General features: G+C 54.7%; 1 protein-coding gene across 4 annotated transcripts; it reads left to right on the top strand.

The window, feature by feature from the left end:
• The first annotated feature begins 492 nt into the window (after positions 1–492).
• Positions 493–23,379, top strand: TRAF2 (TNF receptor associated factor 2). Of its 4 annotated transcripts, none has more exons than XM_080630409.1 (10): positions 493–556; positions 1,927–2,147; positions 2,732–2,810; positions 3,165–3,263; positions 12,969–13,040; positions 14,990–15,064; positions 15,732–16,079; positions 17,293–17,470; positions 20,470–20,618; positions 21,378–23,379. In XM_080630409.1, exons 1-10 carry the CDS (start codon positions 539–541, stop codon positions 21,594–21,596), a joined length of 1,458 nt encoding a protein of 485 aa, XP_080486535.1. In that variant the 5' UTR covers positions 493–538; the 3' UTR covers positions 21,597–23,379. The 4 variants fall into 4 exon arrangements, with proteins under 4 accessions (XP_080486535.1, XP_080486538.1, XP_080486537.1 ...); XM_080630412.1 differs by lacking the exon at positions 493–556 and adding an exon at positions 1,238–1,300; XM_080630411.1 differs by lacking the exon at positions 493–556 and adding an exon at positions 1,314–1,516.
• The last annotated feature ends 558 nt before the right edge of the window (positions 23,380–23,937 follow it).

The following is a 23,937-nucleotide window of genomic DNA, read 5'->3' as shown; positions in this document are numbered from 1 at the left end:
GCCGGGATGCGCCTCAGCCCCGCTGGAGCCGCTCGCCCTGGGGAGCCGCTCCTCGACAGGCGCCTGCGTGGCCTCGCGGTTCCAGCCACCGGCTCGGTCCGCTCCGCTCCGGCACTGCCGCCACGGCCGCTGCCACCACCCGGTTGTGCCCGGCTCTGACCGGGAGGGATTTTCCGGGGCCGCCGGGTGAATTCCCGGTTGGTGAGGACGAGCCGGCCGCAGCCCCGCCGTGCGGGAAGCGGCGAAGCCCCGAAGTCCCCGCACCGCACACAGGGAAGGCTCCGGCAGCGCCCGGTGCATGGGCCGCGCTGGGCGCCGCGGGTGGAAAAGCCGGTGACCGTAAACCCGGCGGTTGTGGCATTCTGCCGGGCGAGTTCCGCTGTGCAATCACCTCTGGTGACCTCAGCGCCTTTCCCCCGCGTCATTCGGTTATTTTCTATTGCTATTAAACCGGAACCCGCCCGTCCCCACCCGTCCTTCCCCTGCCGCGGCGGTGTCCGCTCCCCGCCGCGCCGTGCCGTGCCGGGACGCGGTGGCCATGGCGCTCTGTGCCCAGGTGAGGAGGCACCCGACGCCCCGGAACGACCGAATGAGCCGAGGAGGGTGACGGGGGTCACCTGGGGCCTTTCCCGGGATGGCTGCAGGAGGACGGCGGAGCAGGGCCGGGGTCAGGGTGGGGCTGGGCCCAGTCGCGGGAGGTCGGGTTTGGGGGTGACTATGACTTATGTGAGGGGGTGACACGGGGAAGGTGATGGTGTGTATGGGGTGACTGGGCGTGATGAGGGGAGGGGACAGTTGGGAGGGAGTCTCAGGGGTGTTTGGGGCAGGGGTGGCAGCGGGGGGTTGGGGGAGTGATGGGGGATGATGGATGTGGGGATGCAGAGGGGTGACAGGCGTAGGTGCCGGTGTGGTGGTTATGGGGTGGGTGATGGTGTGGGAATGTCTGGGACTGATGGGGCGTGATGGGGGTAGGTGACAGTGTGAGGGTGTCTGGTGGGTGTTTGGGGCACGGGTGACAGTGGCGGGGAAGGGGATGATGGCGGTGTCTGGGGGATGACAGGGTGGGTGACAGTGTGGGGGATATGGGGTAGATGATTGTGTGTGTTTGGGGGTGTTTGCGCAGGGGTGGCAGGGTGACGTCTGGGGGTTATGGGGCAGGGGACCGTGTCTGCAGGTACCTGGGCACCGGTGCCGGGAGGGGCAGAGGGGGAGTGTCCCGGCGGGGCGGGGCGTGCCACACGCGTCCGGTGGGCGGGGACTGGGGGGCGCTTCCGGTGCGGGGCGCGGACGGAGGCGGCCGGTGAGTGCAGCGCTGCCCTCCCCCAACGCCAGCCGGTACCGGGCGGCGGGGCCGGGCCGCGGGGGAGGCGGGACCTGCCCTGCGCTTCGCTCCGCCTCGGGCCAGGCCCCTCCCGCAGCCGGGGCGGGCAGCGGCGGGGCCTTGGCAGGGCTCCCGGGGAAGGGGCTCGTTACCGCCGCGCGGGGACCGGCTCCAACGACCCCCGCCCCGCCGCGGGCAGGTTCCGAGGGCTCCCTCGGCCGGCGGTGGGGTGTAGCGCCGGGTGCTGCGGGAGGCCGGGGTCACCGCACCGGGTCCCCGCAGGGGTTGCTGCACTGAGGCGATTTCTTTCTTGATCGGCTTTAAGGCGGCTTTTCACAGTGTTTTGGGGCAGAAACCCTGATTTCTCCGAATAAGCTGCATCTCAATAAACGCGGAGGGGGTTTAGTGAGCTCTGTCCACCTTTGGCCTGGGTTTAGTTCTAAAGTTAACTGTAAAGTTTCTTGCCACGTTCTTCAGCGGGTGGAGGCAAGCTCCTGGTGACATCTCTGTGCGGATGGGGTTTGGCTGCCGGTGTAACACACTGTTGATGTGAAAGCTTGCCACCAGCCACTTGTAATCCAAAGGGAAAATGTGTTTATTTCCAGGCTCTGGAGGTCCAGCCAGAACTTTTCGTTCACATGGCAGCAACAAACAACACCCCTCCGGGTTCTCTGGATCTCAACCAACCAGGATTTGCAAAGGAGATCCTGGGAACGAAACTGGAGGTCAAATACCTCTGCTCCGATTGTAAGAATATATTGAGGCGGCCGTTCCAAGCGCAGTGTGGGCATCGCTACTGCTCCTACTGCCTGAAGAAAATTATAAGGTAACTGTGCCTTCGGTCTGATGGCAAAATGTTTGGAAAGGTGTTTTCAAGCAGAAAAGGAAAGAAGAGTTTTATTTTCAGGGCCTTTCAGTGAGAGAGCTGCGTTGAGGTGCAGCATCAGATCATCTCTAAGGGAATGTGTGATCTCTGACTTGTTCTGTTGTTCTGGAGGTGCTTCAGAGTTCCCTTTCCAGAATCCCATGGGTTGGTTTTGCTGTTCAGGTGCCCGTCCAGGTGGATTCCCCCATCTGCTTCAGTCTCCATCACAGCCACTGAAGGAACTTGCTCTTAAAAGTCATTATGTGGTGGTTGTGCCAAAACATAACAAAACACAAGCTGGCTTCTGGAAAAGTTTCCTGGTGCTCTGCCTCGCTCCTGCCTTTGAATGAGGGAAGTTGAATCCATGGTTAATCAGGAGAAGGAAAAAACCCAAAGTCAGAAATATCCCTGAGCAAAGGCTCAATGTGATGTTTTCAGAACAGGAAAACTTTTTTGTTTTCTAAAGTTACCAGAAATCACTTTATTGTTAGATCATAAATTGGTCTCTTCTCGTTGTGTTTGATGATTATTTTTCTGTCTGATAGTGCTGGGCCTCAGAAGTGTGCCAGCTGCATTCAGGAGGGGATCTTCGAAGAGGGAATTTCTATTTTGGAAACAAGCTCGGTAAGTAAAAATGCATTTTGAAAACTCAAGCAGCTCACTGATGGCACTGACACCATGTGCAGTTTGCATTTGAAACACAAGCTCATAGAACCCCTTCTTCCTAGGAAATGTTTGTTTCGGTAGTGAGAGTTCTGGTTAATGTGGTGCACTCCCCAGCTTCTGAAATCTGGGTCATGTTGCCGTGGTGGTGGCCCACTTAAATGCTGTAATAATGATGTGTTTGCCATTAGCACACCTCTGAGGATGTGATGTGGCAACGGGACAGGCAACTGGTCTTGAGAAAGAATTAAGAGACCAGACCAAAACTGCAACCCCTGGTAATGCTTGTGGTTTGCTTGTTTTTTTCTATTTTAGGCTTTCCCAGACAACGCAGCTCGTCGGGAGGTGGAAAGTCTGCCTGCTGTCTGTATTAATAGTGGCTGCACTTGGAAGGGCACTATTAAAGAATACGAGGTAAAGACCAGAGCAAGGCTTGTGATATCTGTGTCCTTCTTCTGTCCTCTGTGTCTGGGGAGGGCTCAGGTGGTTTTCCTGGACACTGATGGTGGTGGAGGGAGCTGTTAACTCCCTGGGCTAAGCAATGAGCTGGGGAGATTCTTGCCTGTGCTGGGGGTGTGCGCCTTGCTGAGCACACAGGCTGAACTGAAACAGCATCAGATTTGCTTGGCACCAAGCACGTCCCTTCCCTGATGAGATCCCCTCACTATCTCCAGCTCCTTTCTGCTATAAAAGACAAACAAACTGTGAAGCAGCTGTGCTGTGCCATGAAGTAGTTGTGAAGTTTGCTGTGTTGTGTGAACCCAAGACCTGCTTCAGACCCATAAGCTTGGGGAAAGCAGCCTGGCCATGACCTTGCTTCCAGCCAGCTGCGCCGTAGCTGCCAGGGCCGTGGGACTGGCTGTTGATCACTGGTTGGGCACCTGTTGCTCTGAGATGCTCTGGGCCACGATCCTGATGGACCGGGTGGTTTTTTGACTCTTGCTCTTCTCAAGGAGTCCACCAGCATTTTAATCCAGGCCTTAATTGTGGCTGGGGGTGTTTGGTCCTTAGCATGTATACAGCTAAATGGTGCCTTGTGAGAAGTGTCTTTGAGCTGAGGATGGCAGTGGACACTGTGCTTTCCAGCAGTTCACCTCAGCTGTGGCAATTTGTGTTGCTGAAATGCACTGGCAGTTAGTTGTGAATGGGTATATACTTTGGTGCTCCTTAAGGGACAGTTTTGTCATTCCTCTTGGGGTGGAAGAGCCACCATGTGCAGGGCCTGAGATAAGAGGAATAGATTTTATTTCCCTCTAACACTTGGCCTGGGTAAAGACTGTAGCCCTGTGGTTCATGGAGCTTTGAGATGTGTGTCTAGAACCTTGGCCTAGGCTAACATTTGGATTCTCTTTGCAATGCCACTGCAGGGTGGGAGGAAGCTGTGGATCCTGCCTGGCTTGCTGAGCCCATTAACAGAGATGCTTTTGCACCTCTGCTTTCCTGTCCTGCTGTCTAGAACTTTTTGCTTCTTTACGCTGAAAGTTAAGTCCAAAAGATGAGGGGATGTAGGGTGTTAAATGGTTGTCCTGCTCCGAAGCCCTCACTGACTGGGAAGTGGTTCATGATGTGGACGGACAAATGAATAAATGTCAAGTTAAAGCTTCACTTCGATGCAGCACTGGGAGTCGCGTTTCAGGGTACAGTGTGTTTTAATGAGGTTCCAAGTTGGAGCTGTTCTGTTGGGACCTGCAGATTGTTTGACCCAGGCTTGCTTTCTGGAGCAGTGACTAGAAGTCTGATGCCCACTGCAGGGTTCAAAATGGTGATTGTAGTAAGAAAGCTCATCTCCTTTAACTAAATCAAATCCTGCTTGTCAGCAGCTTCCAGTGCTGGTGGTTGTGCTGTGACTGGTGAGCAATTCTGAGCTGCTTCTCCTGGGTTTAGAAAAAGCCTTAAAGAGTTCCTGCAGAGCTCAGCAGAAACCATCAGCTGTCAAAGGTGCTCCTGCGTGATCCTACAAGTGTTTGAATGCAGGCTTGAGTCAGCAGAACTTCACTAGAAGTTCAAAAGGGCAATGAGCTGTCCTGGGATAAGTGCTGATTGAGGGAGCCCAGAGGAGGCCACGGAGCTGCTGTGAGAGCTGGAGCAGCTCTGCTCTGGAGCCAGGCTGAGAGAGCTGGGCTGGGGCAGCCTGGACAAGAGAAGGCTCCTGAAGGGGAGACCTGAGAGCAGCTCCAGTGCCTAAAGGGGCTGCAGGAAACCTGGAGAGGGGCTTGGGACAAGGGCCTGTAGGGACAGGCCAAGGGGAATGGCTTGAACCTGCCCGAGGGGAGACTGAGATGAGCTCTTAGGCAGAAGCTCTTCCCTGTGAGGGTGCTGAGGCGCTGGCCCAGGGTGCCCAGAGAAGCTGTGGCTGCCCCATCCCTGGCAGTGTTCAAGGCCAGGTTGGACACAGGGGCTTGGAGCAAGCTGCTCCAGTGGAAGGTGTCCCTGCCCGTGGCAGGGGTTGGAGCTGGAGGAGCTTTAAGGTCCCTTCCAACCCAAAGCAGTCTGGGATTCTGTGAAGTCTGTCTTGCAAGGCTGCAGGTGTGTGTGATGCTCGAATCTTTTGTCCAAATACTGAACAGCATCTGGATCAAGTGCCTCTTTTTAAACTCTCCATCTGATTTTCAAAGGTCCTGTTTATTGCTTTGCTAAACCAGAGCGGAGGTGGGCTCCGGAGTGCCTGGGCTGCGGGTCTGCAGCACTGATCGTGGCTGTCACAGGTTTTGTTAGTGACGGGGCAGTTCTGTGTGAGGGAAGGGGAGTGGAGATTGTGAGCAACACTGGCCGGTTCATCTGGGGCTGAGCCTCTCACACACTCACACCTCCCTGTTCAGTGTGACAGGGGAAGGGTATTTCGTGCCCTCATGGGAAAAGCTGGTTCTTTCCTGGGAACTGGTGGGAGGAGGCCCCCGCTGGCTTGTGTCCTCTCTCCTCCCACCCAGCTGCCTGCCAAGGAGCTGTGGCATCTAATCAGGCCAGGCAGCCCTGGTATGTGTGCCTGAGGAGGGCTGATGAAAGGAGATGTCAAAACATCTGTGTTAGTTCAGTGTCTCCGAGCTGTGGGCTAGTGTCAAACCCAGCCTCGTGGTCAGGCTCCTTTAGTGCTGCGTTCGGCTCCGGCGGGATGAGAGCGCCTGTAGCCAGCAGCGTGGGTAACGTCCTGCCCCAGCTCTGCTCTGGAAAGTCCCTCGCTGCTGCGCTATTTCCGACAGGACATGGAAAGTCCCTGAGAGCAGATTCATTGTTTGCTAATTTAAACCCCTGTGTTCATGCCGAGGGAGGTTTGCTCAGCTGCTGTATCCACTTACACTGCAGGAGGCTGTCACTTCTGCTTTGCTGATCTCATCAGGGCTCGAACAAGAAAGAAAATGTTCTGCAGCTGGAAAGCTCTGGCCCCTGAGCTTCAAAACTTAATAAAGCTGATTTCAGTTCTGTTTCTGTTCAGGCAGGCCAAAGTTCAGGTCTCAAAGGGACATACAGAACAGGGTGAGCAATCTGCCTGGGCGTGACTTGCATTTCTGCTTGAAGCTGTGTGGAGCATAGGAAATATTTCAATGCTGAGCACATGTCTGGGGTTATAAATACATTTTTTCACATTCTGTAACTATTACGTGGCATTTGGATAACGCAGGTTGTGGCGGGGCTGGGGGGGGTTCCTTCTAACCGGTAACCTCTCTATATGTGCGGGTTTCCCGATGAGTCTGCCTGAATCTACAGAGAGCAAAGCAGGCTGTGGGCAGGAGCCTTTCGATTCAGGTGGAAAGTCTGAGCAGGGTTGTACAAACTAAAACTGGCCCCTTACAGCAGGAGGAAAGTCCAAGAGAACCTGCCCTGTGGTGTCCAGGGAGAGGGAGTTTGATGTTTCCCAGTTGTGGCCTGTTTCTTTTCTTGCCTTCCAGTACCTCCAGTTGCCCACATCTCTGCTTTATCAGCCTTGCTCTGGCTTATCAATGTATCTTCAGTTCTCATGTGCCTTTTATCCAAGCTTCTCCTACCACCAGCTCCCTTTCTTCGTCTTATCCCCCCTGCCCACCCTGTACCCTGTCCCTCAGGACTGGGATGGGAGGAGGGGGCTGCAGGAAGTGTTCAGCCTTGGCAATTCCATTTGTTACCCAGGACGGAGGTTTTAACTATGCCTTGCTCATCTCAGGAGATACAGAATCATTTGAGACAGAAGGAGATGGAATTGTCTAAGTTTTGGAAGGAGAACGAAGTTTTAAGCTTAATCCTGACAGCAGTATTTAAAAGGAGATTTGAGGTGTGGGGGTTCTCAGGAAACAGATTTGCTCAGCAAATGAGGACAGGGACTGTCACCTGTGGTGATAACCTATCTTGGTCCAGCCGGAGGGCACATGTTCTCCTTGGAGTTTGTTGTCACCTTGATTTTGAAGAGCTCACTTCAGTTAAAGGTTGTGGAAGGTGCAAAATGTCAGAAGATGTTACTCCACAGCCTGTGGTGTCAGAGAGGATGTTTGCAGCCCTTTCGGGGATGTATGGCTTCCTGAGACTTGGAGGACAGGGTAACTGGGCAGTGCCTTCCTACCCAGTGTTCCTACTGGGAGATGCTGGAGAAGCCTTCATGTGGAGAAGCTGTTCCTGTTCAGAAATGCTGCTGGGGCCCCTGAGGAGCCAGGGGGTCCTCCTGCTTCATGGTCTTCATTGTTTCATGCTGCATCCCAACAGACTTTGGTGGTGATTTTCAGCTTAGTCCGAAAGCTTCATCTTCAGACGTCCACACATTGCTTAGAACAGAGCTGCTGGTCTTTGAAGCTGCTTCACCTGGGTCATGTTGCCTCCAAGATGTACTTCTGAGCGGTTTATAGCAGTGTTGTCTGCGCGGGATATGACATTTTAAGCACTGTGGCAAGCACACGTACTGATGCTGGTCCAGGGTGACAACCCTTCCTTTTAAAATCCACTACAGCATTTACAGTTTATTCTGAAGGTTTTGGCTCCAGGTCATGGCTTGTGTTGGTGGTGGTTTGCAGCCAGCCTCAACCTCACCAGCAGTTTGCCTCAAGACCAGATCTCTTCCTTGTGGGGGAATCCCTGACTTGCACATGCAGGTGACCAGAAGCACCTCCTGCTTTGGCAGAAGGGATCTGACACCTTTCCTTTCCAGAGCTGGAACTGGGGTCCACAGACAGACCCCGGCCTCCCTCACAGTCCCCAGAGCAGTTTCTGTATCTGGCTGCCCAGACATGAGGCAGTTTCTAATCCAAGCCCGTAGCCCGAGCTGAGCCATGGGGAATGTCAGTGTGGGGGGGGCGCTGGAAGGCCCCGGCTGGAAAGGGTCTGCCCTTGGCTTGTAAAACCAGCTCAGCCTTGTGGTGGCCCAGCAAGTGAACACTTGGGCATCTGCTCCTTGAAGAGCGAAAGGCTGTCAGGAGCTCTGAGATGGGAGCTGTGTGTCCCTTCTGGGCTGTGATGAAACCCCTCAGCCTGAGCACAGCTTGGGGGCGATGTGGGGCAGCACCCCAGGGGGATGCTCCTTGGGCTCCACATGTGTGGCAGGAGCCAAAGCTGTGATCAGACACACCCCTGGGCCCTTGGGCAGCCTGGAGGAAGGGGGCTTGAAACCACAGGTTCGACTTCACATGGAAGGCACATGTCCCAGTTGTAGTATTTGTCTCAACTCCTCTCCTCTGGGTGCCAGTGGTGTTCTCAGCCTCACGCTGTGACAGTCCTTCTGTTCACAGCCTGCCCCCCGTGCTGCCTGTGAGGCAAAGGAGACCGCCTTTGGTGCCTCTGCTCCTGGAGCTCCACCACCTTGTCCAACATGCAGGTCAGGCAGGCCACCGAGAGGCTCCATCCCAAGACTGTCCCCTGTGATCTGAGCAATGGAGGTGAAGCTTTGTGTGCTGCTAGAAGAGAGGGGGATCCCTCCAGGGGGGCTGTTCTGGGGCCTGGTTGGCTCAGGCCATGCTCTTGGTGTGCCTGGAGTGTCTCCTGCAGCGGGAGCTGTCGGCAGGCAGCGGTTGGCTGTCAAATCGCCGTGGGAGATGAATTCATTGCTTTGAACATGCTGGTGCCTGGCTCTGTCAGTGTGAGGGGAGGCCTGGGGTCCCCTCCCTGGTAGCAGGTTGTTCTTGAGCAGTGTCCTCATTAGATGTGAATATCACGTCTTGGGCACTTTTCATGCAGCCGTGACTGCAGCTGTTAACTGTAGCCTAGAAGACCTGCAGCGTTATCCCTCATCAGACGTTCCCAATTGCTGTGAACCTCCCTTAGATGTCAGCCTATGGAGACTTGGGGTAGTCCCAATGCTGTAATGTTTAATTTCCTTGGCAAGTGAATTCAGTGTTCTGGGTTTGCAGTGCAGTGGGCACATGGAGGTGGGAGCACAGCGGCGTGCGGGCTCCTGCTGGCCATGGGGCTGGGTCAGACTCAGGCTCAGGCTTATCTAAAATGCTCTGGGGCCTTGCCTCACAACCAGGGAAGAGCAGAGCCTGGTTTAGGAAACAGTAGGAAACCTGCTGCTGCTTTCAAATGCTTCTTGTTCCTTCAGCCTTCTTCAAAACCTGCTCTTGCTTTCAGATGTTTTCAATGTGTGAAGTGCTGCCTTTGTGTCCCTCTGCCGAGAAATCCCAGATCAAATGTGTCTAATCAGCTCTAAGAGCTGGTGAACAAAACCCTTGATGCTGAAAGCAGAAGTTCCTGTACTGATTCTGGAGAGAGGCGTGAGGGAAGCTGCTGGGAACCGCAACATCCCTGCTGCCAGTCCTTGTCCTCAGCTGTGATGCTGTGGCACTGGACAGCAGAGGAAAGGTGATGCTGGTTTCCTGTGTCATCACTGCCGTGCACAGAACCAGACTGCTTTGTGTTGGAAGGGACCTTAAAGCTCATTCAGTTCCAAACCCCTGCCATGGGCTGAAGCCACAAGCAGTTACTGATGGGAGCTTCATCTTTGTTTTTGTCACTTCTTTTGGGGTTTAGTTATTTGTGATGCCAAGTGAACTTGCTTGGACCTCTGTGACCAGCGTGTCCCAGCAAAGGGAGCAGTTTGTGCCGGGTACCAGCTGATGTGACAGTCTCTGAAAGCTCCTGTTCCCAGATGGCACTATCAATTATAGACAGGGTTCCTGCTTCCCAGCCTTGTGTTGCTGGGCTCCATGAAGCAGCACAAGGACCATATGTGTGGTCACCATATGTAAGAACCCTGTGTGTGGTAGCCAACCCCATGTGTGAGGAAAGCTTTGGGCAGGCCTTAACCAGCCTTAGGACACCCCTGAAGAGGAGTCGTCACAGCACGGATGGGTATGTTGACTTGAGAGGAGCAGGACATCCCACAGTACCTGCACTGTGTGGCACGTTCTGTCTCGGGGGCTCTAGAGCCCTTGGGGGCCTGGCAGAGGTGCACAAAGCAGCTCGTGCTTCTTGTCACAAGGGACGCGTGTCCCCTTGAAACCAAGGCACTGGAGGCCTGTTCTCAGGGTCTCTCCACAGTTCTGTGAGCCCACCCTTTATCTTGCAGCCAGGGTAAGATGCCAAAGGAGCCGCGTGCTGGACATGGCAGTGCAGGGGTTGGAGAATGCCAAAGCCCTGGCAGCGCTGTGGTGTGCCTGGTGCCACCTCAGCTGCCTTTCCTCTGCTCTCCTATTAGTTTTCCTTCCCTTTCATTGCTCCCTTCCTGCTGGCTCAGCTTTGTCTGTGCTCGTGGTCACTGTTGCCACACTCGGAGGGGACTAATGAACTCTGTTTCAAAGATCAACCTGCTTGAGCGAGTCAGGAGGAGGCCACGGAGATGCTGCGAGGGCTGGAGCAGCTCTGCTCTGGAGCCAGGCTGAGAGAGCTGGGCTGGGGCAGCCTGGAGAAGAGAAGGCTCCTGAAGGGGAGACCTGAGAGCAGCTCCAGTGCCTAAAGGGGCTGCAGGGAACCTGGAGAGGGGCTTGGGACAAGGGCCTGTAGGGACAGGCCAAGGGGAATGGCTTGAACCTGCCCGAGGGGAGACTGAGATGAGCTCTTAGGCAGAAGCTCTTCCCTGTGAGGGTGCTGAGGCGCTGGCACAGGGTGCCCAGAGAAGCTGGTTTGTGTTGGAAGGGACCTTAAAGCTCCTCCAGCTCCAACCCCTGCCACAGGCAGGGACCCCTTCCACTGGAGCAGCTTGCTCCAAGCCCCTGTGTCCAACCTGGCCTTGAGCACTGCCAGGGATGGGGCAGCCACAGCTTCTCTGGACACCCTGGGCCAGCACCTTTTGGCCCTTGTCCAAAGCCCCTTCTCCAGGTTTGTTGTGAGCCCCTCTACAGCAGCTCTCTGAATGTCAGACGCTCGTCCCTGCTGCAGGAGCTCACAGATGTGTGCTTGGCAAAGGTGTAAACGTGAGGACTGCCCCATTCCTTTGGGGAGTGGGAGTGCAGCAGATCAGGCTTGAATGCCAGCCTCTGCTCTGGCTTCTGGGTGCGGTGGATTTCTTCCTGTGGCGATACCATCACATCTGTTCAGACGCCCGTGCCGAGGGGGAAAGAACAGGGGATTCCAGAACAGCCTGAAACTGTTTGTACAGGAATGTTTGTTGAGAGGTTTGGCTCTGTGCGGGTTCAAGCTAATGCTGCTGAATGCCTTAAACACTTCCCATACAGACCAGTTGCACTTTCAGCTTAGCTGTGTGGGGCTGGTTCGCTTCTGCTGGAAGCTGGACCAGCTTCACAGCCCTGCCTGCATCTTGGGTGCTACGTGGCAATGGCACTGGGGTGCAGATAACTGCTGGAGGTGGGCAGCACGGGGGGGTAGTTTAATGCCTGGCACATTGGCATGGGAGAAGCTGAGTTTAAACGCTCCTGGTTTAAATAGTTGTCTCTGCAGTGAAGTTTCCTTCTTCAGCCACGTCTGTTCTGCTGCCAGGATCTGTGGGTCCTGGGGAAGATGCTATCTGGTGTTTCTAGAACATGAGAGCAGTGAATGGGGAGAAGAAAGGGCTCAGCCCCTTCGAACGAGTGGGAGGAAGGAAGGTGCTCTGCCTCCTCCTCCTCCACAGGCAGGGTCCCTGCAGGCAGCACTGCCCACCCTAACGAAACCACCCAGGTCACTGCAGGGACAGGGCAGCGAGGCCTTGAGTCTGGCCACTCATGTGAAGTATAAAAAGGAGAGAGTAAGTAAGAAGCCAGAGCTGAGCCACTGATGGGTTTCACTTTCCAGTTTCTGATGTGGTAACTATTTAAGTCTGGGCATGTTTCCCCCCACGCTTCCAAGACGGTAACTGGTTTTAATAAAGAATAAATGTGACCACGTTTCCAAAGCATGTGGCTTCAGATGGCTGCTGTATGAATGCTTCTGGGGGTTTGTGGATGGGTTTCTGGGGGTTGTGTTTGTTCCCCCCCACCGTTACCACCATGGCAGGATACTTCATTGCACTTATCTTTCAACCTGAATATTGAACCGCATGTTCATGGCACTTGCAGTGCTTTGTCCCAGCTGGGTTTTGTGTAAAGAGGTTTGAGCAGTGTGGGAGTGACACAAAGCAGAGGCACGTTCTGGCATTCCCAATTCAGCTGTTGTCACTGGCACTGGTGTCTGCTGAGGACAGAGTATCACATTGCCCTGATCCCTTGTGCAGCTCCTCTGGCTGCCAGACACAGTGTGTGCATGCTCTTGCCTGTGTGCAGGGACAAGTGAATGAAACAGGTTTGTTCTTTCTGGTGAAAAGATGGTTTTCTGATTCAAATGTGAAGATGCTACCAGAGAGCTCAGCGCAGTGAGTGATGACCAGGCTGTGGGTCATAGCTCCACTGTCTGATAACCATCACAGGGGACCAGTTATACAAATGATCTTGCTGAGATAGAGGCTTACTGCACTCAACCTGCCCAAACATAGATGTTCCTGGCAGAGCCATAAATGGAGCTTCCTGTTGACTATCTTGTTCATCAAAGCAGTAATTTGATATAAAAAGAAATTATTACAGCAGCTTTAAACTGTGGCTGAGGTTACAGAGGCACCTGAAATCTGGTAGCCTGGAGAGCACACGGATGAGTCAGCATCTGCGTCACCAGCCTGGCCAAGGCTGGAGTGGAGGTTGGTGGAGCACAGTGCTCTTCTGTAATGATGTACAAAACTATTGCTGTTGAATTGTTGGGTTCATCACACAGCCTCACTGGAGCTCTTCTTTAGAGGACAATTTCCTGTCAATTCTCCTACAGGCTCACGATGAAGTCTGCCCTGAATTCCCGCTGACTTGCGAAGGCTGTGGGAAGAAGATCCCAAGGGAGAAGGTAACCCCTGCCTGCTGGTGACCTGTGTGCTGTGGTGGGGTTTGGAGCCCTGAGGGGCTGACACTGGTATTCTCAGAGCCAGGAGGGAAACTGGGACCATTAATTAGGAAGTGGGGTGTATGAAACAAGTGGTGGCTATTAGTGCAGGTGTAACCTTTGTATAAGGCTCAGAATGCTGGTTGGGTGTGAGAACATGACCCATGGCATGTGTAGTTGTGTGTTAGTGCTGCCAGGGCCACCTCTTTCGGAGCAGTGTGTTTGCCACGTCTGGGTGCAGAGCCTCCATGGCTCTATCACCCACAGGTGATATGGAATTATGCAATTATGGAAAGGGAGCCCATCTCCAGCTAAATGAATGAATTTCTAATGAATGGTGTCATGGAATCTGTGCTGCTGGCTCCTGGGCAAGGCTCAAAACCAGGAAACCAAGGGTTTGCGAAACACCTTCAAAAAGCACATTCATGTGAAACTCTCGTGCCTTCCATGGGCAAAGGTTCTGAGTAGCGCTGTTGTCAAAGGCCCTTGTAGCAGGACAGGGCGGACAGAAGCGTTATAAAGATGAGCAAAGAGTTCTAAATGGGGAGGTAATGAAGGGCTTTGTGTTGGGGTCTGGGGATACGGATCTGCTCTGCAGACTGGAGCTGGAGCCCAGCAGAGACTAACTGGGCTTGTAGGATTCCTGTAGGACTCCAATGGGTGATCTATCCTGTGTGTAAATATTAACTCCCTCTTCTATCCCTCTCCAAACTTCAGTTGATTATCTGCAGTGTTGTAACCTGACTCATTAAGCAAGCCAGATGGATCTAGAAGCCTTTAAGAAAGTGGTTGAAAAACAGTTTTAATCGACATCTGTTATAGCAGATGTAGGTGTTAAATGTGGAATGTGGTGGTTGTTCAGAACAGACCCCCTATACGATGATGAGAGGTGTATCAGACCCAAGCTGATGATGTGCCAATGCTTGTTAGCATTAATCATGCACTGTGTGGGAACCCAAAGGAGTCCTCTTGGCAGCTGAGGGGCTCTTCTCCAGCACACCTCTTAGCAATACCCACTGTTGGCCTCGGCTCTTTTGGAGAGGGGCTTTGGCCAAGGGCCTGTAGGGACAGGCCAAGGGGAATGGCTTTAACCTGCCCGAGGGGAGACTGAGCTGAGCTCTTAGGCAGAAGCTCTTCCCTGTGAGGGTGCTGAGGCGCTGGCCCAGGGTGCTCAGAGAAGCTGTGGCTGCCCCATCCCTGGCAGTGTTCAAGGCCAGGTTGGACACAGGGGCTTGGAGCAAGCTGCTCCAGTGGAAGGTGTCCCTGCCCGTGGCAGGGGTTGGAACTTTAAGGTCACTTCCAACATCAACCAGTCTGGGATTCTCTGATTCTTCACAGCAGTGGTCAGGCAAGGTGAGGTGTGGTGTCGCTGGCACCCTGCAAGGGAATGCTGAACCCAGAGAGCCTCTGCCCTTGCACAGCTGCACCTGCAGTAAGTGCTGTAAGTGCTCAGGCAGGACCAGGGGGAAGCGTTTTGTTCTCAGATGTGTAATGATCAGTTGGAAGCTGTGGCATGTCCTAACGAGGGTTACATGAAGCCTACAAAATCTAATGGCTGGCTGCTTCACAGAGTCATTCTTCATCCTCCCCTTCCTCTGTCCTCAGTGAAGCTTGTCCAGCATCCATAACATGTACCTGTGCTGGTTGCTTTTTCTTTCTTGCATATGGAGGTGAGAAGTGAGCCATCAAGAGAAAGAAAACTTCCGTCCAGGTGTCAGCACTAGATTTATATTATAGTGAAAGTTGAATCTGATGGCAGACAGTGTCCACGTGTAACCGTGCACTTGGGCAGTGAGTGATTAGTGATGGCCTGGATGTTCTTGTGATAACCTTCAGTTTCCTAAACACCAGCAAGATGGAGAGGGAGCTACTGGGGACACAGGAGATGTAACATTGCCTTCCTTGCTTTCTAGTTTCGGGACCATGTGAAGAGTTGTGGCAGATCTAAAGTGCCTTGCAGATTTGAGGTTGTTGGATGCACTGAGGTGGTAAGAGCTCATGTGTTGATGTTCATCTTGGGGCTTGTTTTCAGTTCCAGTGTTAGTAACCGGCAAACTGCTGTTGTCCAAACTGCTACAGATGCTTGCATTCAGGTATTTGAACAAAGAGGTGTTTCAAACTCTTTGCTTAACATCACCTGCTGTCCAGAGTTGACGTATCCAGAGAATGGGCTCACTGTGGAAGGAAACCTCTTTCGAGGAACACTCCAAGTGCTTTGATGCTCTGGGGTTTGTGCTGCTTTCAGCTCTAAGCACAGGACTGGGGCCAGGCCAGTATTGCTCCATGTGACTTGGTTTTCCAGCTCCTATCGGTGATGTTCATACAAATCCCTCCTCTGGGGGATTACACGAGGCTTTGTCCTTCGATGCTGTTGAGTACATCTGATAGAGCCCTTCCAGGGAGTACCAGAGGAAAGCAGAGCAGAGCAGTGTGTACAGCTGGGGAAATGTTAAACATCCCCTTTGTATGTGAGCTGCAGCATCTGTAAAACTAAACAAAAACCCTGTCCCCAAACCAGTTTTCTTAACTATCTTTGGTTTTTACCCTTTATAATTTAAATCTTAAGTTGTGACCTTGAGAGGAGGAATTTGTTGTGTGGATGGTGACAGCGTAGGGGGAGCTTGCTGAATGGGGGACGTATTTCTCTTCACGTAGGTGGAAAAAGAAGAGCTTCTCGAACACGAAAGGAAGTGCTTGGCAGAGCATCTCTACATGCTGCTGAGTTTTGTGCTCAGCCTCAAGGCTGGGGCTGGAGACCTGAAGCCTCTTCCTGCCCTTTCCTCATCACAAAACACCCCAGTGCTGACAGAAAACTCGAAGTCGGAGGTCTCCAGGTCCCTGGAGCTCCTAGGAAGATGTGAGGCCCTTGAGAGGAAAACCGTGACCTTTGAGAACATTGTTTGTGTGCTCAACCGGGAGGTGGAAAGAGTGTCTCTGACAGCCGAAGCCTACAACCGGCAGCATCAGCTGGACCAGAAGAAGATCGAGACGCTGAGTAACAAGGTGTGTAAGCACTGGCTTGGGCTTCCCAGCACCCTGAGCAGAAGCTTTTTCTGTTTCCTTCCCATGTTATTAGCAAAGCTTCATCAGCCCTGAAACTCCACATATCCCAAGGGCAGGACTAAAATATCATCTGTGCCTGTGCCCAACCCTTAAAAGGTTCCTGGAAAAGGCAGGGATTGAACTGACAGGCATAAAGCCTTCAGATCTCTGTTCACAACAATCGAGTTGTGCAGACGCTGAGATGTTGTTCCTGGATGAGTTTTTCCAATGAGAGACAGAGCACCCAGCTTTTCACTGGATCTCTCTGGATCCATGAGGCTGCTTCTAGACCTTCCTAAAGGAGCGAAGTCGTTAGTGCTGCACTGCAGCGTTGTGGCAGGCACGGTCTGGAGGTGTTAGGAAGCTGTCCCCAGCAGCGTGCTCCAGCACAGGCCCTGCTGAGCACTGCAGGCTGGGAGTTGTGCACTTTGCAGTGTACCTGTGCTCTCAGCAAGGGAGCTGCCAACACTGGTGTGATCCTGTTAGCCAGGAGTGACGGACCCTCTGGAGACCTTGTGGGCTGGGTGTAGGTTCTTCTCAGTCTAGCTTTGCCACAATGCTGAGTTGTTGGACCCCGCCAGCACTTCTTGGCTGCTCAGGTAACAGAGCTCTCTCTGGTAGGAGTTTTCCACTTGCTGTGGAAAGGTTTTGAGCTCAAGCACTGAGTTGTGTCAGTGAATCTTCTCTGGAGTGACAGAATTCAAGAGGGAGCTTCAGTGAATCAGATTCTGATGCCAAGTTTATCCCTCCTGTGACCACTGTCGGTTCTGAGGAACAGCTCTCACTGAAGAGACACCCTGAAGGGGATCATAAAATCCCAGCCTGGTTTGTGTTGGAAGGGACCTTAAAGCTCATCCCTGCCACGGGCAGGGAGACCTTCCACTGGAGCAGCTTGCTCCAAGCCCCTGTGTCCAACCTGGCCTTGAACACTGCCAGGGATGGGGCAGCCACAGCTTCTCTGGGCACCCTGTGCCAGCGCCTCAGCACCCTCACAGGGAAGAGCTTCTGCCTAAGAGCTCAGCTCAATCTCCCCTTTGGCAGGTTAAAGCCATTCCCCCTTGTCCTGACCCTACGTTCCTCTCTAAGCCCCTCTCTAGTGATGAATGCTGGCTTTTTTGGGTCTCACAGCAGTACATGTTTCTAACCAGGCTGCACCCTGTATCCCACTGAGCAGGTCCGGCAGCTGGAAAGGAGCATTGGGCTCAAAGATCTGGCCATGGCCGAGATGGAGGAGAAGATCCGCAACATGGAAGCCTCCACCTATGATGGTGTTTTCATCTGGAAGATAACGGAGTTTGCCCGGAAGCGCCAGGAGGCCATAACAGGCTGCTCTCCTGCCATCTTCTCTCCAGGTTATTGCCTTTTGTGTCTCAGCTGGGTGTGGGATTTGTGGTGATGTCCTTGAAAAGGGAGATGCTGCCCCTTCAGATGTTCTTCTGTTCTCTTCCCCTTTCCCCATGGACCCTGAGCAGCTCTTTTTTAGCAGTGGGCAAAGTAAAGCTGGTGGTGAAATGGTGCTCTTTTTGATTGCAGAAAACCTTTTTGATTTCTCATAATGCAGCATGCAACCCTCTTAGCTCTGGAACAGCCCATCATAACCCTTCAGAGACCATAAAACCAGCAATAAAATGGTTAAGGAAGGAAGGAAATATATATTGGAGCTCCTGCAATACATTGTAGTGCCTAAAACATGGTGGTGCAAGAAACAATTGTCTCAGCCCATCCATACCCAGGAAGTGCTTAAATACCTGTTGGAGGAAGGGGCTCTCCTCACAGAGCTGCCCCAGCCCCACTGTTCTTCCTGTTCCTAAAGAATGACCTGGTGGACAGTGAGCAGTGGGTTGGGATCTGGCCTCTTTGCTGGGGAAAGAACTTCCCTGGCTGGTGGCTGTGAGATGAAACCATCTCTTCAAACAGTTCTTGCTTGGTGGAAGCTCATCTCACAACAGAATGGTTGAAGAGGGGAGTTGGGGTCTGCCTGAGCAGGAGTTACTGGGATTGAAGTGTGCTGGAGAGCTTTTCGAACCAGCCAGAGCTGTGTGCACGTGTGGAGCAGGTACCTTGCTCCCAGTGCTGTTGTTGTGGCTGGGCCATAGGATGAAAGCAGCTAAACTGGTTTAGTACTCTGCAGTCTGTGTTCTGGATGGAGGCTGCTCAGAGGCTTTTCCTCTTGAAAAACTGAAAGAAGAAAGGATTCCCCTTGCCAATGGGAACGGCAGTGCTGCTGACACTGTGCGTACAGAGGCATTTCCTTCAGTCAGCAGCAGCCTGGAAACCCCCGCAGGCAGGGCACTGCTTCCTTTTCCCAAATCTGCTCCAAATCTGGTTTGTGTGACTGAAAGGACTTTGACTCTTGCAGCCTGCCCATGTCCCACACTGTGCTCCGTTGCTGCTTGGCCTGAATGTCTACAGTGACTGTGGGTTGGAGGGAGGTGATGAATGGAGCTGATTCCGCTCCTCTGGCCACAGGCATCCCACACTGTGCCCGGCTCCAGGCCCCACACAAGCCGATGCCATCTGCATCCCTGCAGCTGGGAGGGTTTTCTAGGTTGGAGAATCAGGTCAGCAGGATGTGTCAGAGCCCAAGGGAGGGAAAGGGCTGAAACCTCTGGCTGCAGGAGGCTTTGTCCATCCAGACACATGCTCTGAGTGCCTGGTTCCTCCCGGAACTGCAGCTCACGGTTGCTGGTGCCTCCTGCTCTGTGCTGTGTGCAGGCCAGGCTCCGGGATACTCTCTGGCAGCAGGAGCAGGGCTCAGGGCTTTTGTAAACTGTTCCATCAAAGCAAAAGCTCCTTCGTGAGCCACCAGAAGCGCTTCATGGTGCTGGTTGGTCTCTGCAATCTCCTGATTAATGTCTCATATGTGGGGGGGGGGGTTTGAAGGTGAAGGTGCCCAATGCCAGAACGGGCTCTGGAAAAGGCAGCACTTCTTTATCTTGCAAGTGCAAAGTCCAAGGCCCTGTTTCCTGCAGCAGCCAATTGTGTTCAGAGCAGAGATCTCATTGCTGCTGCTTCAGCCGGGGAGATTGGGCTGAGAAACAAACGTTTCTTGTGGAGGTGGGGTTTTATCTCGGAAGGGGAAGTGAATGGACTGGTGCTGTTCAGTCTGGAGGGAGTCAGCTGAGAGGAGAGAGGCTGAGGCTGTGAATGGGACAACCAAGGGAAGTGAGTGTGTTTGGTTTGCATTTAAGCATCCAGGTGAGGAAATAGCAAATGAAATCAGTGTCACAACTTCCTTAGCAGAGTTGCTGCTCGCTCACGCTGAGCTCACCACGATTACCACAGGATTTTGTGAAGGGCAGAATCATGAGTTCCAATAGGCAAGCGCACATGGGAAAGGCTTGTTGGGGCCTGAACAGGGACAGTCCAAAGGGAAGCTCCAGCAGGAAGCTGCCTGCTGCCAGCTGTCCGGTGCTACTGGCAGCTTGCTGGGCTCTTGCTTTGCTTCTGATGCTCTTTACCTTTGCTGGGGCTGGGGGGAAGCAGGATGCCTGGCTCACTGCTCAGGCTCGGCCCTGTGTGAGGGCAGCTGGGGGCAGGTCCCCTCCCAAGGGGTGTTTCTGTGGCCCCACACAGGTCTGGTGTCAAACATGGGCATTCCCATATGAGATCCCAGAGGTCGTGCCTGACGGTGCCCGTGCTGTGCGGAGCGGCCGGGATCCAACAGGAGACCAAAGCTTATGTGCCTGAGCCCCTGCTCCCACCAGAGGCAGCCGGCTTTGACAATCCCAGACTGGTTTGTGTTGGAAGGGAGCTTAAAGCTCCTCCAGTTCCAACCCCTGCCACGGGCAGGGACACCTTCCACTGGAGCAGCTTGCTCCAAGCCCCTGTGTCCAGCCTGGCCTTGAACACTGCCAGGGATGGGGCAGCCACAGGTTACAAAGAGGGTGCAGTGAGCACTGAGGATGCTCTACACCCAGTCAGGGGGTTTTGCTTCAGCTCTTCAGCATTGTTGTCATGAGCTGCAGCTCCTTCAGCAGTCATGAGCAGCACAAGGTGGGTCTGGGAGGGTGCATTGGGAATCACTCAGCTCCTGGGCACTGCTCCAGCTCCAGGCTCTGCCCAGGGTGCTTGTACCTCCAGGGGCCGGAGCTCTGCTCTGTGCTGCAGTGTCTCAGCTAGACCAGGGCATTGGCACTGCCTGACCCTGGCCTGTCCCCAGGCCAGTCTAAGATGGCATCTAACTGTTGTACCTGCTGGCTTTCCAGACCACTTCCATGCTTCAGGTGCTTTAAGACCTGGACCTGGCTTCTTCCAGGATCCAGTGTTAGAGTCCTCAGAGTCCAGAGGAACGTGCTGGTCCTGGCCTTGCTGCCTTTGACCCTCCCTGTGTCTGCTTTGCCTCTCACAGCTTTCTACACAAGCAAGTATGGCTACAAGATGTGTCTGCGCGTTTACCTGAACGGGGACGGCACCGGGCGCGGGACCCACTTGTCCCTGTTCTTTGTGGTGATGAAGGGGCCGAATGACGCGCTGCTCCGGTGGCCCTTCAACCAGAAGGTAGGTCTGGAACAGAGCCCACCGTGCCCAGCAGTGTGTGTCTCTAGGTTTGCACCCACTCAAGCTTCTAGATGCCACTGCTCTGGCCTGCTTGGCGAGCAGAAGGAGGAAGGACTGTGATGTGTTGGCTGCCCAGGGGATTCCCCAGTAGTGCTGAAAGCACTGAGTGTGCCACAGGGCAGAGGCACAGAAGGGCAGAGGCCGAGGCAGGGGAGCAGCAGCGTGGCTGAAGGCAAGTGGAGCCTCTGCAGGAGTTGAGGCTGGGGGAAGGGGAATGGCCCCATTGCTCAGGGTGCAGCTGATGCTCACCCCGTGTCAGAAGCTCACGTTGTAGGTCTGGGAGTTGCGGTTTGTGAAAGACTTCAAGGCTGAGCCCGTGAGGTTCTGATGCAGGGAGAGGAGATGCCTCCTGTCACCGGGGGACATCAACACGGACTTGACAGAACACCCACGTGGGGTGCTGGTGCTGGGAGTTAGCGCCGTCCCAGCTGGGTGCAGGTTCTCAGGTCAGGGTGACAGCCCTGTGCTGCCACCAGAAGTTTCCAGTGACGGGGCAGGATGTGGGGAGGGCTCTGCAGAATGTCATTGAGGTGGTGCTCCCCCTGGCCCTGCTCTCAGGCGTTTCTTGGGGTTGTAGGTGTGTGCTGGGCTGTGGCTGTGCTGGTACTTGCACATCTCACAGGCTTCCAGTGACGGGCCGCTGGGTTTCCACGTGCCGCTTGTTCATCCGCTCTCGTGTGTTTCCACCTTTCCCCACAGGTAACGCTGATGCTCCTGGACCAGAACAACCGGGAGCACATCATCGACGCCTTCCGGCCTGACGTGACGTCCTCGTCCTTCCAGCGACCGGTCACAGAAATGAACATTGCCAGTGGCTGCCCCCTCTTCTGCCCTGTCTCCGTGATGGAAGCCAAGAACTCCTACGTGCGGGATGATGCCATCTTTATTAAAGCCATCGTTGATCTCACGGGCCTCTAACCCTCACCTCCAGGAGCAGTGACCACAGAGCCAGCCCCGCGTGGGGCATCCCCCTCTTGTGCTGCACTTCAGGCAGGTCTCGGAGCAAGGAGGGGGCAACACGTGGAAGGGGCAAAGCCCTTCCCGGAAAGGAACCTTCACTCTGGGTGGGAATGAGGTGTCTGATGGGAACCCTCTTCTCTGGTGTCGCAAGACCTTCCTGAGAAGAGGTTTGGGTGGATGTTCACGGTTGGTGGGGTACAAGAAGGGACTGCAGGGACTTGGGTGTGTGAACTGCCGCTGCCTGGGCTCCCCCTGGGAACCAGCGCAGCTCTTGCCTTCCCCCTTAGAGCACGCCTGCAGCGCTCTGTAGTAAAAGAAGGGTTTGCCCGGGCTCCTCCTGGTGTGGAGGCTCGGCGCAGCAGCCCACAGCGATCACTGTGTTCCTGGAAGCTTCGTGCACTGCGGGGCTGGGAGGTGGGCGGCCGGCTCGGTGCAAGCCGGGCCACAGGGGAGAGGATTCCACCGCTGTTGTGGTGCCGCTGGTGCCTGCAGAGGGTGGTGCTGCTCCGCGCTGTGTGGGAGCAGGACCCCCAGTGTGGCTCTTGCCGTGTGCTTGGTGGCTGGTTAGCAGCATAGAATCAGACTGCTTTGGGTCAGAGGGACCTTAAAGCTCCTGCAGTTTTGCTGTGGCCATGAGTGGCTCTGGAGGGGCAGGTACCCAGGCTGGGCTCCAGGCTTTGCTGCCTTCTCTTCCCGCACCGGGGTCAGTGTCTTCACATACCCCAGGGGATGGTTTGTTGGTTGGAGGAGACGGGTGCTTGCAGTGATGGTGCAGGAGCCCACCCAGCGCCTGTGCTGCTGCTCTGGCAAGGAGGGTGGGCAGCGGGGTAGGGGGTGGTCACACTCTTCTTCACAGCTCCTATGGATCAAGCTTTGAGCCTCGCTTTGAAGTGTCCACGTGGATCTTAACCTGCGCATGCAGGGCAGGGACAGACTCTGCTGCTCCAGCAGCAGGAGGGGGGCAGGAGCCAGCGAGGAGGGACCTGCCTGGTGCAGCCGCTGTTGTTCTGCTGTAGTTACAGGCAAGGCCCTCATTGTTTCTTCCCGGAGGCAGATGGTCAATGACTGCGTGTCCAGCTCACAGGCAGCTGCCTGCACTCTGCTCAGTGTGAGAGGACCCATCCTTTGTGCATCCCCCTAGCCTGTCCCTTGGGACGGACCCAGCCGCATGTTGCTGCTCTCACCCTGTTGCCTTAGGAGGAAACAAACGCCAAACAAACCCCAGAACTCCCACACATGCTTCCAACAGGTCAGGCCTGAAGGCAGCTGCCAGCCTGGGAATGGGGAAGAAAACCATTTCTGGACATTCAGCTGTTGGGAACTGAGTGCATTTTATGGGGGGGAAGAGGCTTGGTGGGAGTTGATGCAGCTTTGCTCTTGGGCTGCGGGACACCCATTGCCCCTGGCCAAGCGGCGCTAGGGGGGCCTGTGGAGACACCAGTCTGTGGCAGGGGGGAGGGTTCACGGTCGGTCCCCCCCATCCCAGCGTGTGCCTGGAAAACTGGTGGAAGAGCCCAGGCTGGGGGTGAAGCTCAGACCGGTCCCTCCCAGCTGGGCCCTGTCTCGGGAGCTGTTGCTTGCGGGGCTGTGGCTGCAGCGTGGCCTGAGCTGTGTGCAGGGGCTGGGGCTGGCTGCGCTCTGCCTGGGGCATGGGGTGGGACAGGGAGCCCCAGCGCAGCCGGGCAGCAGGAACAAGGTTGTGTGCCTTGAGGATGGAGACTGGTCAGAGCCATCAATAAAAGCTGTTTGAAGAGCATCGGTGTTGCCTGGTTCATGGGCCACTGGGTCTGTAGCAGTGCAGGGGCAGGAGCACCTTGGGGAGGGGGGGAGGGATCCTTCCCCAGGGTGGGCTTAGCCTTACAGGGATGGTGGAAGCAGCCAGGGAGCTCACAGCTGCTTCAGCACCCCCAGCACGAGTGTAACTTGCTGGCTTTGCTTTCCCAGTTGTGCAGTTCCCTCTCCAGATGTCTTGTAGGCCCCCTTTAGTGCCTAAAGGGGCTGCAGGAAACCTGGAGAGGGGCTTTGGACAAGGGCCTGTAGGGACAGGCCAAGGGGAATGGCTTTAACCTGCCCGAGGGGAGCCTGAGATGAGCTCTTAGGCAGAAGCTCTTCCCTGTGAGGGTGCTGAGGCGCTGGCCCAGGGTGCCCAGAGAAGCTGTGGCTGCCCCATCCCTGGATTCTGTGATTCTCCTCCTCTCTTCCTGTAATTTCACAGCCTCCTGCCTGCCCCCTGCAGCCCAGGGCAGGTGGGCTCAAGCTGCTCAGCTCCATGTGGGTTCCCCAAGCAGCCACAGGCACA

Source organism: Psittacula echo, assembly GCF_963264785.1.
Source record: "Psittacula echo genome assembly, chromosome: 16".
NCBI lineage: Eukaryota > Metazoa > Chordata > Aves > Psittaciformes > Psittacidae > Psittacula > Psittacula echo.
This window is presented reverse-complemented; position numbering and strand designations above follow the sequence as displayed.

Bases quoted from the DNA above. Each gene is read 5' to 3' on its own strand.
- TRAF2 (XM_080630409.1), top strand. The intron at 2,148-2,731 runs GTAACTGTGCCT...TCTGTCTGATAG, and splicing joins TGCCTGAAGAAAATTATAAG to TGCTGGGCCTCAGAAGTGTG. The intron at 16,080-17,292 runs GTGTGTAAGCAC...CCCACTGAGCAG, and splicing joins TCGAGACGCTGAGTAACAAG to GTCCGGCAGCTGGAAAGGAG.